At 48.0% G+C, this 17,203-nt stretch overlaps 2 protein-coding genes across 2 annotated transcripts in view; one reads left to right on the top strand and one right to left on the bottom strand.

Annotated features, from left to right (window-relative positions):
* Positions 1-6,153, top strand: part of ECM2 (extracellular matrix protein 2) — a 34,986-nt gene extending 28,833 nt beyond the window's left edge. Inside the window, exons 9-11 of the mRNA XM_043979482.1 lie at positions 3,901-4,040; positions 4,317-4,643; positions 5,184-6,153. Of these exons, the coding sequence (XP_043835417.1) occupies positions 3,901-4,040; positions 4,317-4,643; positions 5,184-5,349 (633 nt within the window). The 3' untranslated portion in view covers positions 5,350-6,153. The remainder of the gene's footprint in view (positions 1-3,900; positions 4,041-4,316; positions 4,644-5,183) is intronic.
* The window catches only part of LOC122737067 (centromere protein P), a 194,273-nt gene that overhangs the window by 78,912 nt on the left and 98,158 nt on the right, over positions 1-17,203 (bottom strand). The window lies entirely within an intron of this gene.

The following is a 17,203-nucleotide window of genomic DNA, read 5'->3' as shown; positions in this document are numbered from 1 at the left end:
ATGTATGTGGCCAGTCCTGTACCAAGCCCAGGGACCCAAGGGAAGGCAAACCCCGACTCAACATTCAAAGAACAGAACCCCTGACACCATGGAGACTGCTTCTCCAAACATGTGTCCCCCCCAAGCTTAGAAAACAAACATGGGGCTGTGGCCTGACAGTGGTGCACATCTGGCTGCTCACCGCTGGCAGAGAAAGCACAGCCAGCAGCACATTTGGAAACGTGACTAAACGTGGCCCAACAGGCCTCCATGCTAGGAGCACACAAAGCTGGAAGAGACAATAAATCACATTAACAAGAAAACCTCCCAATGGTAGGATTCGATCAGAAGGTCCAGGACACTTCTTTGATTAACAAAATACCACATATGTGAATAGGAGAATTTTTTTTCAATGTATGATAAAAAATATGTATTTGAAACAATAAACTAGCATTATGTGAATGGGGAGCCATTAGTGGTTTCCCCACTAAGAACGGGGTTTGTAAATACTTTTCAACCTCATTTTAGAAATGGTATCTATTGAACACATACAAAAAGTCACCAGAGTAGCTCTATTTCCAGATGAAACGATGGTTTCTGTAGAAAAACCAGTAGAATATATCCTTTTTATAGTTAATGGATATAATGGATGCCTTCAGCTAAATACTGGAATACATCATACCCACAAAAAGCAATAGTATTTCTATAGATAACTAACAAAAACAGAAGAATGGATGGAAAGAGAAATGGCATTTATAATAACATTTTTAGATTAGGTAGATACATAGCTAGAAATAGAGAAAGCATTTGTTAAATCCTTAGGAGGGCTGGGGTTACAAGTAACAGAAAGCAAGACCATCCTTGCCCACAGGGAACTTACATTTTAAGGAGAGAACACAAACAAGGGAGCTGGAAAAGGGCAGGGGGAAGCAGCAGGGTCTCTGGATGACGTTAGCTTCTCAAGACATAAATCAGATCTGTATAAAGTATAAAACAATTTTGACAAAAACATATAACTGGCAAGATGGTCAATAACAATGACTGGGTTGACTCAATTCATCTCATCTTCATCCCATTTCATTGGGCCATATCACATCACACTAGTCCAATACCAATGAGACATTTGATAGAAGTAGACAGCGTGATTACCTTTATATGAAACAAGAAACAATCAAAAATATCCTGGGAAATTATAGAGAGAAAAGGCAAAGGGGATTTCATGGTCAGTTTACTGACTGACAGGTCTCAGGTAAAAAATGACTGAAACTAGCCGTTACTACACGAAGAGTAGGAAAAAAGGTCAGGGGAACAAGGGAGATAACGGAGAACTGGAGAGAGATGCCCTTGGTAGAACTTCTGGTTTCACAAGACACCGTGGAAGGACTTTGTTCTTCTCTTAGGAACAATGGCTCTCTGTGTGGGCAAAAATGGGGATGGCCGGCTCCCACGAGAAATCGGTCACATGTGTATGGAGATCCAGATAGATGTGAAATCCACAACAGATTCCCAAGAGCTTAAATAGAAAGCGTTTTATCCTCTAAACACTTTGAAAAGTAGTATAAATAATGACAGCAAAATAGGCTAACAGATCTATGGCAGCTAAGAGAGGCAGAAAACGATCATTCACCTTAGAGAAGACCAAAGGAATGGATTTCATGAAAGAAAAGCAACTGGATTCCAGGATGATGAAGAGCTGTTGTAGAACAGAAAGACTCAGAAGGGAAACAAATGGTCCCTAGAAACATTTCTGGTCAAAGTGTGGCACTAGACATCTGGAAGGAGGAACACAGGGAAAAGAGCAAGATCCACCCCCACCCCCCACCCCCCCAAGCCCAACAGGCAATTCTCAAAAAGAAGGAAGGAAAATGAGCAATCACTACTTGGGGAAGTGTCTGAACTCTTTAATATCCAGAGAACCAATTGTGAACTGCCACGGGACACCTCTCAAAGTGGAAGAAATGATGAAGAAATGATCAAATTTGATTCCTACAGGATTTTTGGGAATAGGCACCCAGCCGAGAGTGAAAGAACCTTCCCAGCAGGTGACGTTGGGGAGCTCTGGGGAGGATGGAGTATACCCCAAGGATATCGACAGGAGGAGCCAGTCTTTCTGTACAAAAATATTCCTGGCAGCATTATTCTTAGTAAGGAAAACTGGAAAAAACCCAACATATCCAAGCAGACAGAGGTGTGATATTATAACATAAGGAAACACTGTTGTCCTAAGAAATAACAACTGTTAAGAATACGAAGAAATACAGGGTGCCCCCAAAGTCTAGTGTGGTTTTTAAGCTTTTAAAAAACTCTACTTAACAAAACGTAAGTTTAAACTGCACTAAGACTTTTGGGACAGCCTATATGACAAGACAAGTACAAAATGATACAGAGTGAAGAAAGAAGAAAATAAAATAACATCTAAGGCAGCAAAACCAAACAGGCCCATTACTTTCCTACCTTGTTCATATGCATACTTTCTTTTGAACAAGCTCTAAAGTTTGTTTCATATTTATTCTGGTTATTTTTTTTGGGGGGGTGGGGCAATGGGGGTTAAGTGACTTGCCCAAGGTCACACAGCTAGTAAGTGTCGAGTGTCTGAGGTCGGATTTGAACTCAGGTCCTCCTGACTCCAGGGCCGGTGCTCTATCCACTGCCCTACCTAGCTGCCCCTGGTTCCATTGTTTTTTGTTGTGCCACAGCTCTCTCTTCTCTCTTCTCCCCTCCACAGTCCTCCCCTTCTCCCTGCCTCTCAGTAATCTTTAACCACCTTCAATTTACTTACTGATATTTGTTCTCTGATTTGTTTGGGATCATTTAGCTCCTGTAGTCATTTATGCTGTAGTGCTAGTACTTGTCTCTTCCATTAGAATATCAGGAGCTTATCTGTCAGGAGCCGGAATTGTACCTCTTTGTCCTTTTGGCCCCAGAGCCTGACACAAAGTGAGCAATTAGCAAATGCTTGTTGACTGACTATACAATAACATGAAGTTTCATATAAGATCAATATGAACAAAAATATAAAATTAAAATTTTTCATTGCATTTGTTCGTTATTAAATTTATAACAAAAGTATTTTTTTTAAAGGGATGAAAAAAGGGATTGCCACTGTTAGCTTCTCCTCTCAAAGTGAGACTCCCTGGGGACAGAAGGTGGTGAAATTGGGCCTTCATCTCTAACATGTACACGGGTCAGTGGTTGGCAATGACCTTAAAAGCAAGGTGGTGAAAGACTTCTCTGTTTTAACATTGCAGCCCAGAGCTTCAATTTCATTAGCAGAATTCTCTCAACTGATGCCCATTGGTGATGCACCTGTAGTTGAGTCTGAGTGCATCGCCCACTGTGCCACAGCTAGGACGCCGGGCTCTGGGCCTTGCAGCTGCCCTCTCCCCCACGGCACGAGGCCTCGCTCGTCAGTACAGTTCAGTAGGAGCAAACAGCCGACTGAAGCCTGTGGGGCTCTCCCACCTCTTGGCTCAGTGTCACTTATGGAATGAAGGAAGCCGAGGGGAAGAGAGAATTATCTTGGAATCGACAAAAGGCTCCATCTCTGAGTCCTGTCGAACCCTATCTTGCCTCTAAGTATTCTAACCAAAGGACATGAGGCTTTCGTTAGACATTTCACGATCCTGACAGAAATATTCTTTGCCCGACAAATTGGATCTCAGGGTCGTCCATACTCGTGTTTACTTTGGCTCAGACATGGATTAGATTTAAAAATGTAAACTCCCAAGAGTTACAGAACCTGTTTGGTTGTGAAACATCAAATGAATACAAATCAGTCTGAGTGAAAGTGGGTCAGGTCAGGACTCAAGCTGGGGCTCCTCGTGGGTGATCAGGTAGGAAGCCGACATTTCTCTGACCTAATAGGAAAGGAAAGGAAGAAGATGGTGGGGTTTTTCCAATTGTCCTCTTTGTTAATTATAGGAATTACATCTGGAAAATAACCAAATTGAAGAAATCAAAGAAACTTCTTTTAACCACACCAGAAACATCAACGTCATTGTACTGCGCCATAATAAAATAGAAGAAAACAGGATCGATCCCTTGACGTGGATCCATCACGAGTGAGTACCACCTGAGGCCCACTTCTCCCCACTGTCAAACTCGATTGATGGGCACAGGTGGGGGGGCAGAGAGGAGGGACGGGGACAGGGACGGGGGGGGGGGGAGGGGGATGACTGAAGAGGCCGCAGAGAACAAGGATGATTGAAAGAACAAGCTGGAAGAGTCAGCAAGGGCTAGGCTCGAGGGCACAAGGGAAGGCATGAACTCTGACCCCAGAGCAGGGGGCACAATGTTCACATGGGTCCTGAACGCTCTTCTTTCTTTCTTTGCTCCAGAAACCTGGAATCCATTGATCTTTCTTACAACAAGCTCTACCATGTTCCCTCCTACCTACCCAAGTCCTTAGTGCACCTGGTATTGGTTGGGAATCAGATTGAGCGAATTCCTGGGTACGTGTTTGGCCACATGAGGCCCGGACTGGAATATTTATACCTTTCATTCAACCGGCTGAACGATGGCGGCATCCACCCTGTGTCCTTCTATGGGGCGTATCACTCTTTGAGAGAGATCTTTTTGGATTACAATGAGTTAAAATCCATACCGTGTGGGATATCACGCATGACGTCGCTGCGCCTTCTGAGACTTAACAACAACAAGATCCGGTAACTTTTTCTGATGTTTTTGATTTGTCTGTTGGGATGGCCTAAAACTCGAGTCAGCAAACAGATATTCTCAGAGCCAGCAAATTCTTTAAGAGTTCAACTAAGCCATTACGGTGGCTAACAATTTGCATTTTTTTTTTTAGTGAGGCAATTGGGGTTAAGTGACTTGCCCAGGGTCACACAGCTAGTAAGTGTCAAGTGTCTGAGGCCGGATTTGAACTCAGGTACTCCTGACTCCAGGGCTGGTGCTCTACCCACTGTGCCACCTAGCTGCCCAACAATTTGCATTTTGAATGGGGAGGATTGGGTTTAGGACCAGAAGGGATCTTGGAGGTACCCAAGTATAACTGCCCCATTTTAGAGATGAAGAGACTGAGGCTAAGTGGGTCTGGGCCTTATTCCAGGTAATGCAGCATACAGGTCTTTTCAGGTGCTAATTCCCTCCCGAGATGGGGTTGTAGGGTTGGCTTTGCTTCCTCGCGAACACTTCAGGTGCACCTCTTCTAACCCATGACCTCAATCCCACACTTGTTTCCTCAGGCGCCTTCGTCAGGAGCGAGTCTGTGGGGCTACGGACAGAGACTCCCCTTTGGAGCACCTGCATCTCGAAAACAATTATATCAAGTCGAGAGCCATCTCACCCTATGCATTCCCATGCATTCGATCCCATGCAAGCGTCATCCTGGGGCCACAGAAGGTCAGATAGGTTGGTGACCCCACTTGGTGCTGGGTCTGCACACGGCTCCCAGGATGCACCCTAAAGATAGTAGATCCTGCCTGCTTTTCCACATGCTTCTCTGGCCCGCAGACCAGGGGCCTGTTTGTCTCCCAGTTATGGGACCTGGCCCCGGGGGCCACATTCCACAACCCTGAATTACAGAGGAGTTGTTAACCTGCACAGGTGGAGGGAGTTCCTGCTCTGGGAGTTCCCCACATTAAGTCCTGGGTCTAGAATGTATAAAAACAGCTCAGTTGATGCCAGACCTGATGTGTTCAGTAAATGTTGGAGCTGGATAAGATCCTTTTGAAATGCCTAAAGACCAGTGAAGGGCAGAGGGCTGAGTCAACAAGATGCAGGTTCAAGTCCAGGGCCCCAGGGAACACCGGAGGGACTGATGCACACTGGATCATCCACAGTGGGCCTGGCCTTTTGAGAGCACAGACCTTGCTCCCCTCCAAGTCCCAAGCAGCACCGTGGCTCAGTGACCAGGCTCTGTGGGACCATTCTCATCTATCCGGTGACATCACTTCATGAGCCACACATGGTGGCCACCGGCGAGGGGACCCTAAACCTCACGGCTGGTCTGGAGCCAGTGAAAGTGCTCATGTCCCCCGGGTCCCTGTGGAAAGGACAAGACCCAAGAACCCCAAGCAGGTCAGGCATTACCTCAAGGACCAGACTAACGACAGGAAACAGGCCGGCTTGTTGGCTGTCCCCCAAGAAATATAAACAAGACTGTGACACAGACATGTTCTCCCACTTTTCCCCATTAACAAATGCATCCGTTTATAGGAGCCCTTAATTATATCATTTATTCACTGCCTGGTTTTTCTGAGTCATTGTGTAAACTGATTGATGCCCTGGCATTTGCGTTCACTTTGTCCAGCGTCTGAAGGCTTAGGAGGCAGAAAGCCTGGGCCCTAGACTCGGCTTTGTCACCAACTGGCACAGATGTGACCTTGGGAAATTCCCTGAACCCCGCTTCGTCACCCCCTCTTCCTCAGGGGTCTCCTGCACACTCTCCACAGGTAGATGTCATGGGGAAAACTCTTACAACAAAAAGGGCCCAAGTGGGTGGTGGAAGATTTCTCACTTCATTGACCTGTGACCTCCACCTGGGAAATCAGAGGAACTCCCCCTCAAGCCCCACTGCCCTGCGCACTGACACTTGTTCTTCTTGAAGGACTGAAGCAGAGCCCTTAGAAAAGACCTTCTCCCCAAACCTCGCTAGCTTCTCCCTTCCAGATAGTCAGTCCTTCCCTCAGCTGCATGGGTGACCAGTGGGGAGTGCCAGGGCTTAGTTACTTTCAGGAAACTAAGTCATCCCCGAGTAATCCTTTGCTGCTCAATCTGTCCCAGAAGACAGTGGAGACTAGCCAAGTGTCCCCTTTTGCCTCCAGTCCCCACAACAGCTCGAGTCAGTCCCAGCCCAAGATCACCCAGGGAAGTGTCAGAGGCAGGATTTGAACACAGGTCTTCTGATTCTGGAGTCAGTGTTCTTTTCATTGTGTCCCTTTAGCAAGGATCAATCAATCACAGGATTGTAGCATTAAAAGGGTCCCCAGAGGTCATCTTGACAGCTCCCTCATTTTAGAGGAAAGTGAGGTCCTACTGGTTGGGTGACTTTACCCTGAGCCCCAGCCCGGCAGTCATCGTCCTCCCCCCTCCCACCTCCTCCGAGGGTAGGAGGGTGACTAAGCTTCCAGAGCAGTGGCTGACCTCTGGCCTGGGCCCCTCCCCCACACCAAGGTCATAGCATGGAGCCAGGAGAGCACCTGCCCAACCGCGTCCTCCCGAATTATTGCCAGAGATCAGGAAGAAAGATCATAGAGGCACAGGCTGTGGAGCTCCCCGATGCCCAGAGAGTTCAAGGGCACCAAGGAGCCACTGGCTAAGACACTGTTGTGTCTGCACCACAGTGAAGGATGAAGGAATGACAGATTCCTGGTCAGGGATGAAGCATATCTAGTGATGGTGGCTGGTGAGAATGGGCTGGCCAGTGGTCTAGCCTAATCAAAAAGGTTTTCAACTTGAAAAGGAACAGGGAGGGAGAAGACTGTCCATGTATGTCCACCCATTTAGACACCATGGAGATCAGCTACAACCAAGGAAGACGAATACTGGTTGAGACCCAAGCTCACAGGTGACAAAACCCAAAGGGGAAAAAACCAATCTGCTTTCTGAAGTCTATCCACAAATGTCCCAGGCTTAGGCAGAGGTGAGGGGGAGCAGGGGGCTTTGAATGCCAAGAAGCAAACCTAGCCGAAGCCCGTGACTGTGTGTCAGTGGACTGTACTGACCAGTGACCACAAAGGGTTTGGGGGTGGAGAAAGATATTCATCTTGGTCACTTTGGGAGACAGAGCCAAGAACCACGGGGGGGGGGCACTGGGGAGCAGGCCTCCACACCACTTTCTGACCATTTCTAAGCTCTGGTCACTTCCCTTCCACTGGGGCCAAGACCCTTCCCTTGGCACCCTGGGCTCTGAAAGGGGAGACAGCTCCAGCAGATTTTCTGGATAAATCACTGCTGTGATGAGATGTTTCCCAATTCCTCATCCATTTATTCCTTCTGTCAAGGGGGCCTATAGCACACCTCATGTCCCACATGACACTGGTCATCACCGTCTACTTCAGACCATGTTGACAGAAAGAGGAAGCGGATCCTAAGTGGGGCATTGAGGCAGGACAGAGTAGAGATGGGGGACATTGACGATTCAGCAATCGTGGGGAGCTCTGTCTCTGTCTCAAGCAGACTCTTGGCTCACCTCAATACCAACTTTATCTTCCAGGGGAGCGGAAAGGCCAGCCTATGTCTGATCATCGCCAGGAGGGAAGCATGGTTTGCTGGGGTGGCAATGATGGGCAGCCTCGAGGCACTGGTTACCTTTCCCTTTCCCTGAGTTTGTGCCAGAAGGGACTCTGTCATCTCCCCGCCATTGTGGGGAATGTAATGTAAGATGCCATGGGAGAGAATGGAGCTCCTCCGGGAGAAGTGAGCGGACTGGGGGTGAAGGGGATGCTTGAGAATGAGATTCTTGGGGGGTTTGTCTGAAGAGACCCACAAAGGAGCTCAGAGAGCTCATCAACCGACGGAGATAAAAACCCCAAACCAAACGTAAGTAATGGAGACAAAGCGGGAACCAGGGGTGAAGGAAAGAGCGAGTGATGGGCCAGGAAAAATGAAAAGCCGGGGGGGCTGATCCTTCAGCCCCACTGGGAGAAAAGGGGCCGGGAAGAGGATCATGAATCAGAGAGAAGCAGAGGAAGCTTGGCCTTACTCTGCTCCTGTTTTCTCTGCAAAGGACGCAATAAGATGGTAACAGGAAGTAATGCACAAGGTACACAAGGAGAGTCAAGTCTTTGGGCATGGACAGACTCCGCCTGCACTGACAGCATGTGCTCCTACTAACGCAACCTCACTGATATCTGAAAGACTGGGAAGAATAGAATATCATGGGGAAGAGAATAGGATGGAAGGGAAACAGTTAACAACAGTAATCATGAAAAAGAGAAAAGGGGGAAAAATTGAAAGACTGGGAAGGCAAGAACGGGAGGACAGGCTTGGAAAATGGCAAATGCCTCATTTCTCTAAAAAGGAAGGAGATCAGAGTTGGCAAACTCTTGGCCGGTGAGCTTGGCACCAATTGCTGGAAAGCTTCAGGGAATGGATCACTGAAGAGACAGAGAGAGAGGGAAAATCGAAAAGGGGGAACCAGCATGGCTCCATCCAGAATGGGTCATGTGGACAGAACCAGGGAAGGAGAGAGTTACAACAGAAAAAACCGGACATTTCCAATGACGTACAATTAAAAGGTTTTGCATCAACAACAAAAAGGGGCTAAGATTAGAAAGGAAACAGTTAACTGAAAAAACCCCTTTGTAGCACTTCATGGATAATTGTCTCGTTTCCAAGACATCTAAGGAACTGATTCAAATGTGGAAGGAGACGTTCTCTAATTGACAAATAGTAAATGGATATGAGCAGAGAGTTTTCAAAGGAAGAGACCCAAACCATAAACAACTGAGGAAACAGCTCCAATTAAAGCAATTCTGAGGTTCCAGCTCATACCCATGAGATTGGCAAAGATGGCAGATGAAAACGATGGGCATTGGAGCCGCTTTGGGAAACACAGGCTCGCCAAAGCCATCCTGGAGAGCAAGGTAGGACTCTGCCTCTGATCCCTGAACCACGCACACCCTCTGACCCACATGTGTCACTACTACAAAGAGATTTTTTTAAAAAGGAAGAAAATGTCCTTTATGCAAAAAAAAAAATGTATTTAGCTTGGTGGCAAAGAACTGGAAACTAAGGGGATGCTCATCACCTAGGGAATAGCTAACCAAGTGCTGGTATAGGACTACCTATGAAAGTGATGGAATACTCCGGTATGCTAAGAAATGAGGAAAGAGTTTCACTTCAGAGAAATCTGAAAAGACTTGCATGAATTAATGTGTGAAGAAGCGCACAGAAGGAGAACAGCTTCTACTTAAACAACACTATTGTAAAAAATAAACAGTGTTCAAAGACTGAAGAAGTCCAAGCAATGCAATGACCCACCATGGTTCCTGAGGTTTGATTATGGGGAGTGCTGCTCCTGACAGAGAGGAACGGACTAAAGATGCTGTGTGAGGCGTGGATCGCATGCTTCTGACTGGGAAAGGAGTGGGATCACTAAAAGTAGTAATCGTTGGCTTTCATATGGGTGTTTAAGGTCTCTAACAGGTCTTACCCAAGTGATCTCACAACAGCCTCAACCCTGAGATGCAGGTGGAGAATGTGGAGCTCAAGGTAACTCGTCCAAGGTCACACAGCCACCAGTAGCCAGAAGAGCATCCAGATCCATTGGTTTGTGACTTCCAAGTCCACCTTCTAACCTTTCTGCAGCTTTTCACAGAGAGGGTAGTGATTTAGTCCTTTTTGCTGAGCTGGAAATAGTTTTCCTTTGAAAACCAAAACGATGACAGGGCATTTGGAAAGAAACCTAGTCCCAGTTATGGTTTTCCCACCTCTAGGAAGAGACTCTCTGCCTGTCAAGCAATCAACTGGCCAATCAACACGTGAGCTGCCGGAGTGATATGGAACAGTCACAGATTCGAAGTCTCCGAGCAAATCTTAACAATATTGTGACCAGTCTGAGCACAAGCAGGCAAGCTCGTCTGTTTACACCTCACCTCACGCCAAGCGTATCTTAACACATGTCTAACACAGCATTTAATTCAACAGGTTGAAACAAATTCTTGAGACTAGGGAATCCTAACTGGAATTAGATTCCTTTGTTCCAAATATCCTGTCATCTTTTAAAAAAAATTTAAAGGAAAACTCCTTTTTCTAGCTCAGCAAAAGAGCTAACTGGCTAGCATCCTTCCGGAAAGCTGCAGAAACAAAGAGATGGGTGCAGACTTCTCTGAAGCACAGCCCTTCGACCAAGCCCCAGGCTCCACAGAGAAGAGCTCGTGCAGAAGGAATGTGGAAGGTGGAAGCTGCATCCACCATCACATCACCACATTACAATGGCATGCTCTGTTCCTAAGCGACAGAAATTCTGTGGTCAACAAACGAACACGATACTCATCACGTGGTCCTGCCCGAAGCCGACTTGTCTCTGCTGCAGGGAGTGAGTGGGAGGGCGGGAGCCCACGGGGCTGCTCCGAGCTCCCACATTTCCATGAGAAGATCTTTGATCGGGTTCTGTGTCTCGCTGAATCAAGGCTGTAGTTCCCTACCACATGCAAAATGATTCCATATTAGTTTTCAATGACTGGAAATAAACTTCAAGTTGGAGGAAGGAAAGGCTGAGTATGACAGTCACAATGGATCCAAACTCCTGAGAGCTCCTACCCTCTCAATATCTCATGCCACCAGCAGGGCATGAGCTTCCTCTGACGGATCAGGGATCTCACCAAGGTGAAGACCACCTGAAGGATGCCCCTTCCTTCAGTTCTGGGCAAGTCTGCTCTGCCCCACACTGGAGGGACATCCTCTGGAGTGGAAGCCAACCGTGGACCCTCCCTTCTAGCTGCAGGACTGACCAATTTCTGGTCACACACTCAGTCAATAAGCGTTCATTCAGAACCTCTGGCGGGTAGTAAGTGGTGGGGACACAAAGACAGGTCGAAGACAACCCTGCCCTCAGGAAGCTCACAGTTTAATGGGAGAGGAAATGTGGCAAACAAGCTATGGACAGGATCAGTTGGGGCAGTCAAGCTAAGGAAGGCTTGAGGCTTTGTTTGAGCTTGCTCTTCTTGACTCCCGGCCCCTACTCACAGTATTGCTTGGCAACAGACTACAGAGAGGAAGAGTCTGGAGGCAGGGAGGCCAATGAGGAGTTTATGAAACTGCTTAGCAGTGTTGAGTGGGTGGAAAGAAGAGGATGGAGATGGGAGATATTCTGGAGGGAGAATGGAGAACGTTTCTGACAGAAGCCTGAGATTCACATGAAAATAGAAGCTGAGGCGCCATTCTCCAGAAGATGAATGGCTAGAGGACATGAAGAAGTGGTTTTCACTGCCCTCCCCCCAATCTGTCCTCCGGTCCTTCACCTCTCCACCCCCCTTTCCCCTCCCCCTCCCACTTTCCCTCAGGACAAAATATATTAGTATATCCACTTGAGTGTTTATGCTATTCCCTCTTGGAACCAATTCTGATGAAAGTAAGGCTCACTCACTCTCCCACTCCTTCCCCATTTCCCCCTCCACTCTAGAAGTTTTTTCTTACTTCTTTTACGTGAGCTTTTTTACACCCTTCCACCTCTCCCTTTCCCTTTCTTCCAGTACATTTCTCTTACCCCTTAACTTTATTTTAAAGATGTCCTCATGGGTCTGCTAGGTGACAGTGGACAAAGCACCAGCCCTGGATCCAGAAGGCCCTGAGCCCAAATCCAGCCCCAGACATAAGCCACCCCATCCTGCCTGCCCCACAAAAAACAAGGACCAATGCTTTACAGATAGCATCCCTTCATAGTCAATCCACACCTGTGCCCTGTCTGAGTATATTCCTTTCAGCTGCCCTAATACTGAGACTTCTTAAGAGTTGGGAGTATGATCTTCTCAAGTGAGAATGTAAACAGTTTAACCTTTAAATGTCCCTCATGATTTATTTTTCCTGTTTACCTTTTCTATGCTTCTCTAGGGTCTTGTATTTGAAAGAGAAGGGTGAAAAAAGATAGAAAATGGAGTAAAATCAAGGGGAGGGGATAGGATGGAGGGTAACACAGTTAGCAATAGTTACTGGGAAAGGAATGATGAGCAGGGTGCTATCAGAAGGACGTATACAAAATGCGAACCATCAAGAGAGGAAGAACTGATGGTATCTGAATATAGATTGAAGTAGAGTTTTATTTGTTAGCACCTCTTTCTATTCTGTCTATTTTCTTTCACAACTTGACTAATTGAAGATGCTTGGCATGACTGCACATAGGGATTTTAAAAAATCAGTGTGAAGAAATGAAGAAGTGGATTTTAGAGAAATTTGGAAGGACTCACATGAACTGATGCTGAGTGAGATGAGCAGAACCAGAAGAACATTGTACACAGTATCAACAACATTGTGTGTTGATCCACTGTGATAGACTCGACCCTTTTCAGCAATACAGTGGTCCAAGATGGTTCCAAAAGACTCATGATGGAAAATGCTCTCCAAAAAAACCCACCCCCCCAAAAAACCCCAAAAAAACAAGCCACAAAAAACTGTGGAATATAGATGCAGATTGAACCGTACTATTTCTACTTTTCTTTGTTTTCCTTTTTGCTCTGATTCTTCTTTCACAGCATGGCTAATGCAGAGATATGTTTACTGTGATTGTATATATATATAACCTATATCAGATTGCTTGCTGTCTTAGGGAGGGGAAGGGAGGGAAAAAAATTTGAAACTGAAATCTTATGAAAACAAATGTTGAAAACTATCTCTACATGTAACTGGAAAAAGTAGTTTTCAGAAGAAATGCAGATGTTCCAGAACTCCTTGGCCAAAGCACCACAAATCCCGAGAAAGAGGAAGCCCCAAGGAAACAGCCAGTGTTTCGCTGCACACCCAGAAAATGGGCACAAGTGACCAGAAATGTAAATAGTTCGAGCTAGACGGTCTGGAGGGAGACAGACACACTCATTAGCATCTGGGTAGCGAGACTCTGAACTGGGCCAGTTGTTCTGGAAAATAATCTGCAATCAGACGAGGAAATGACTAAGTCGTTGAGGCCCTTTAGCCCCATGTACCAGACTGTCCCCTCCCTCATGCCCCTGGAGGCTCATGATGGGTCACTGCAGCATCCTGGATCTCCTCAGCCTCGCCACTCCACCTCCTACTGCCCACTGGCCCCCTGACGGGAGCGGGCCCAGGAACCCCAAACCTCCATTGAAGGAGAGAGCTCAGCCCAGACATCTCCTGCTTCTCTCCTGACCACACTCCTCTGGGCCTGCTCTGACACTTCTCCAGACTCTCCGGACACCCCTCCTGTTCCAGTTTGTCCCTCTCCTCCTCCCCCTCCCTTTTTGGCTTCCCCCTCAAGAGACTGTAAGCGCCCCGAGGGCAGGGACTGTAGTGTGTGTGTGTGTGTGTGTGTGTGTGTGTGTGTGTGTGTGTGTGTGTCCCCAGCTCAGTGTTGGCACATGGAAGGTAGCCCAAGGAGACCAAATATAAAGCAAAAGGTCTTATGGGAAAAAAGGTGAATGGCAACACTTTGGTGGCAGCAAGAAATGGAGCTAAGTGGGTGGATACCTGGGGGCAGGGGGGCTAAGCCAAGAGGTAATATGAAGGCACTCAAATACCGGGCCTCCTGGAGGAAGGAGGAGCCTGAAGAGGCCAGAGGCCAGGTCATCTGACCTGGCTCACAGAGAAGCAAGAAGGGCAAAGAGAGGCACATCTGGAGTGACCACATGGGAAATGATGGAAAGACTTAAGAATTTACACCAACGGAAGGACCAATCTTGGCCTGGTTTCTCTTCCCTACAAGGGAGCATTCTGCGGGATGATATCAGAAAATGACAGGGTGGGGCAGCTAGGGGGCACAGTGGATAGAGCACTGGCCCTGGAGTCAGGAGGACCTGAGTTCAAATCTGGCCTCAGACACTTGACACTTACTAGCTGTGTGACCCTGGGCAAGTCACTTAACCCCCATTGCCCCACAAATGAAAAAAGAAAAGAAAAGAAAAGAAAATGACAGGGAGGTAGGAAAGAAGACATTCAAGAATTCAAGGAGAGTGAGTTGCCTCAGGTGGCCTTGGGAGGTGGGGGGGGAGGCCTGAATTCCACCCTGTACTTCTCTCCCTAGTTTGGGAGACTCAAGCTACTGCAGAAATGGGGCGTACAGCTGGTTCCCTGGGGGAGGTTATACATGATAAACACTGCAGAGGCACAGAGCCCCCCAGTGATGCTGCCTTCTACCACAGGGACCCCTGGAGCAGTCAGCCTGTGGGAGCCCAGGGACAGGGGGGACCCTTTCTCAGGATCAAAGTTTTAAATAATTGAAGGAAATGCTAAATTTCCTCTAAAAGTTGGCAAATGTGTTTTCCATCTATTTTCAGGGCCCCTGGAAACCTGCCTAGCGAGGAGTCCCTGGTCTCCAGGTTAAGAGTGAAGAAATGAATTCACTTTTGAAAAACTGATCTGAATCACCACTTCATTCTATCCGTGAACTTGTTCATAGACACATTTCCAAACGCTCTTGCCCCAATAATTCCAAAGTAATTTCATTTGCAGGGTGTGACCCAGGAGGGCTGAGGTCATTATCATTTCACTCCCCAAACCTGTTCTCCTCGCTCTGTGGAAGCTGGCCCCAGGGCCTTAACTGGGGTGGTTCATCTTGGAGCATTGTCATGATCATCAGCCCACAGAGGTAAGAATCTAACAATAAACCTGAGAAGAGAAAGTTACAGATGAGAAAACAGGTCACAGCCCTCCTGGGTGGATCCGGGCTCCGCTGCCCGGGCTTCCCGACTCAAAATCGCCACTTCCATCCACTCTGTCTTCTCCCCATGCTTTCCTGGGGTGCCCTGACTTCCTGATGACCCCAGAAGGGGAGGCCCAGATTTACATTTACAAGGCTCAGCGGGCAGCTGTGGAGTGAAATAGCCTGCTGGGCCCCATCTCAGTTTCTCCCCGAGGCTCCGGGAAGTTTGCCTCACATACAGCTGAGGACCGCCCCCCCCACCAGCTGCCTCTCAGGCGCGTCTCTCTGCCTGTGTGTGTGTGTGTGTGTGTGTGTGTGTGTGTGTGTGTGTGTGTGTGTCTCACATCCCCCCAGGCTTTCACTCATTGCTCTTCACTTCCTCACTCTGCTAACCTCAGGAACAGTTTACAGACACCTGGGAAGGGAGATGAGGAGAGAGGACCAGTACGGCTCAGCAATACAAAGGAGTGAGAAGCTGATGGAGTCCAGGATCGAGGTAGCGCCCACAGAGACAAGCCCTGAACAAGGACCTTTTCTGATTGGGTGCAGGCGAGGCTGCATCCACATGGAAGTCTTCTGAGATCCAGCTTTGGGGGCTTTTGGACAAATGACCTTCAGCTGTGGACAGCTCCCCACAGCCACCAGTTCCTGCACTGGGAACACATGGATGTGCTCAGGAGAGGACGTTGTCCCCTGCGCACTGTCCCCTCCGGACTTCTGGTTCCTTCCCGCTGCCCCCTTCTAGCAGAGGGGCATTTCTGAGAGCCCGACTTTAGTCAGTTAAGATTCCCTTCCCTTGCTGCCCAGCCCTGTTGGGAAAGTGTAAGCTATGCCCGAAGCGATTTATTGCTTTGTAACAACAAACCATTTTACTGCATGAACTATTTTGTTCAACTGGATTCCCTTTTGGATCTAACAAGATGGGACATAGTTCTGAATCTAGTGGCACTGGGAGGGAAACCTCTGGAGTCTTTTTGCGAGGGGAATGTGCAGAGTTTGTAAATTCAAGACATTTGGGGCTATGGGGCAGCGCACTTCTCAGTGTCGAAGAATGGGGGGTGGGGACCAAAGGAGAAAGAGGCAGGCAGAGTCCTGGTACCAGGGGAATGCCCGGGGTCTCAGGAACCCACCCTGCTGCTCTTCCTTCTCAGGGTAGGTTCTTCTTCTAAGGGTAGGAAGCTTGAGAGAGAGGAGAGGAGCCAGGCTGTGGCATCAAAGAACCTGGCTCCTTGTGGTCCGTCAGCCACATGCTGGCTCTGTGACCATAGGCAGGCAGGTCTTTGTACCTCTCTTGTCCTCAGTTTACTCAAATTGTAAAATAAGGGAGTCAGGTTGATCCTCTAACATCTGATGACTTGTGACTGTCTTGTCCGCTCTGGGCCACGCTGAGCGGCTGCCACTGAGGCTGGGCACAGCTGGCTCCGCCTAAGAGCAGTCGGTGTCTCTGGGCTCAGTGGAAGCTCTTTACCTGGTCATATCTGAGAGGATTCTCTCCACTGGGGGAAAGAGCACAAACAGGTCCTCAAGTCAGCCTACCCCCAGTTTCATACATTCCTTCAGAGGCTCATGTGCCACTAACAAACCTATGTTTTCTCCCAAGGATGCGGAAAGAACAGGTACCGTGTTGGGTGTGAGGCACAACACGAACACTTGAAAACAGTGCTGCTGCTGCCAGTCCCCGGAGGTCAGAGCCGGAGGGGCTTGGACCCCCATTCCAGAAACCATCAAGGTGGTCAACTCGACAACCCCCCCAGGCCCTCCCCGGGGAGGAAAAGTGACTGACGGGTGCCTGCACTCGGACAGATGTTGGGTCACAGACCGCTTGCTGCCTGCCGGAGACTCTAATCCCCGGGGGTTTAAGAGTCCTCAAGCATCAGGGAGGTTTCCTGCCACCAGGTACTTCTTGAAAGGATCCGTGTCTTCAATGGCAAGAGGCCATGCATTATTACA

The sequence above is a fragment of the Dromiciops gliroides genome, chromosome 1 (genome assembly GCF_019393635.1).
Source record: "Dromiciops gliroides isolate mDroGli1 chromosome 1, mDroGli1.pri, whole genome shotgun sequence".
NCBI classification, from domain to species: Eukaryota; Metazoa; Chordata; class Mammalia; order Microbiotheria; family Microbiotheriidae; genus Dromiciops; species Dromiciops gliroides.
This window is presented reverse-complemented; position numbering and strand designations above follow the sequence as displayed.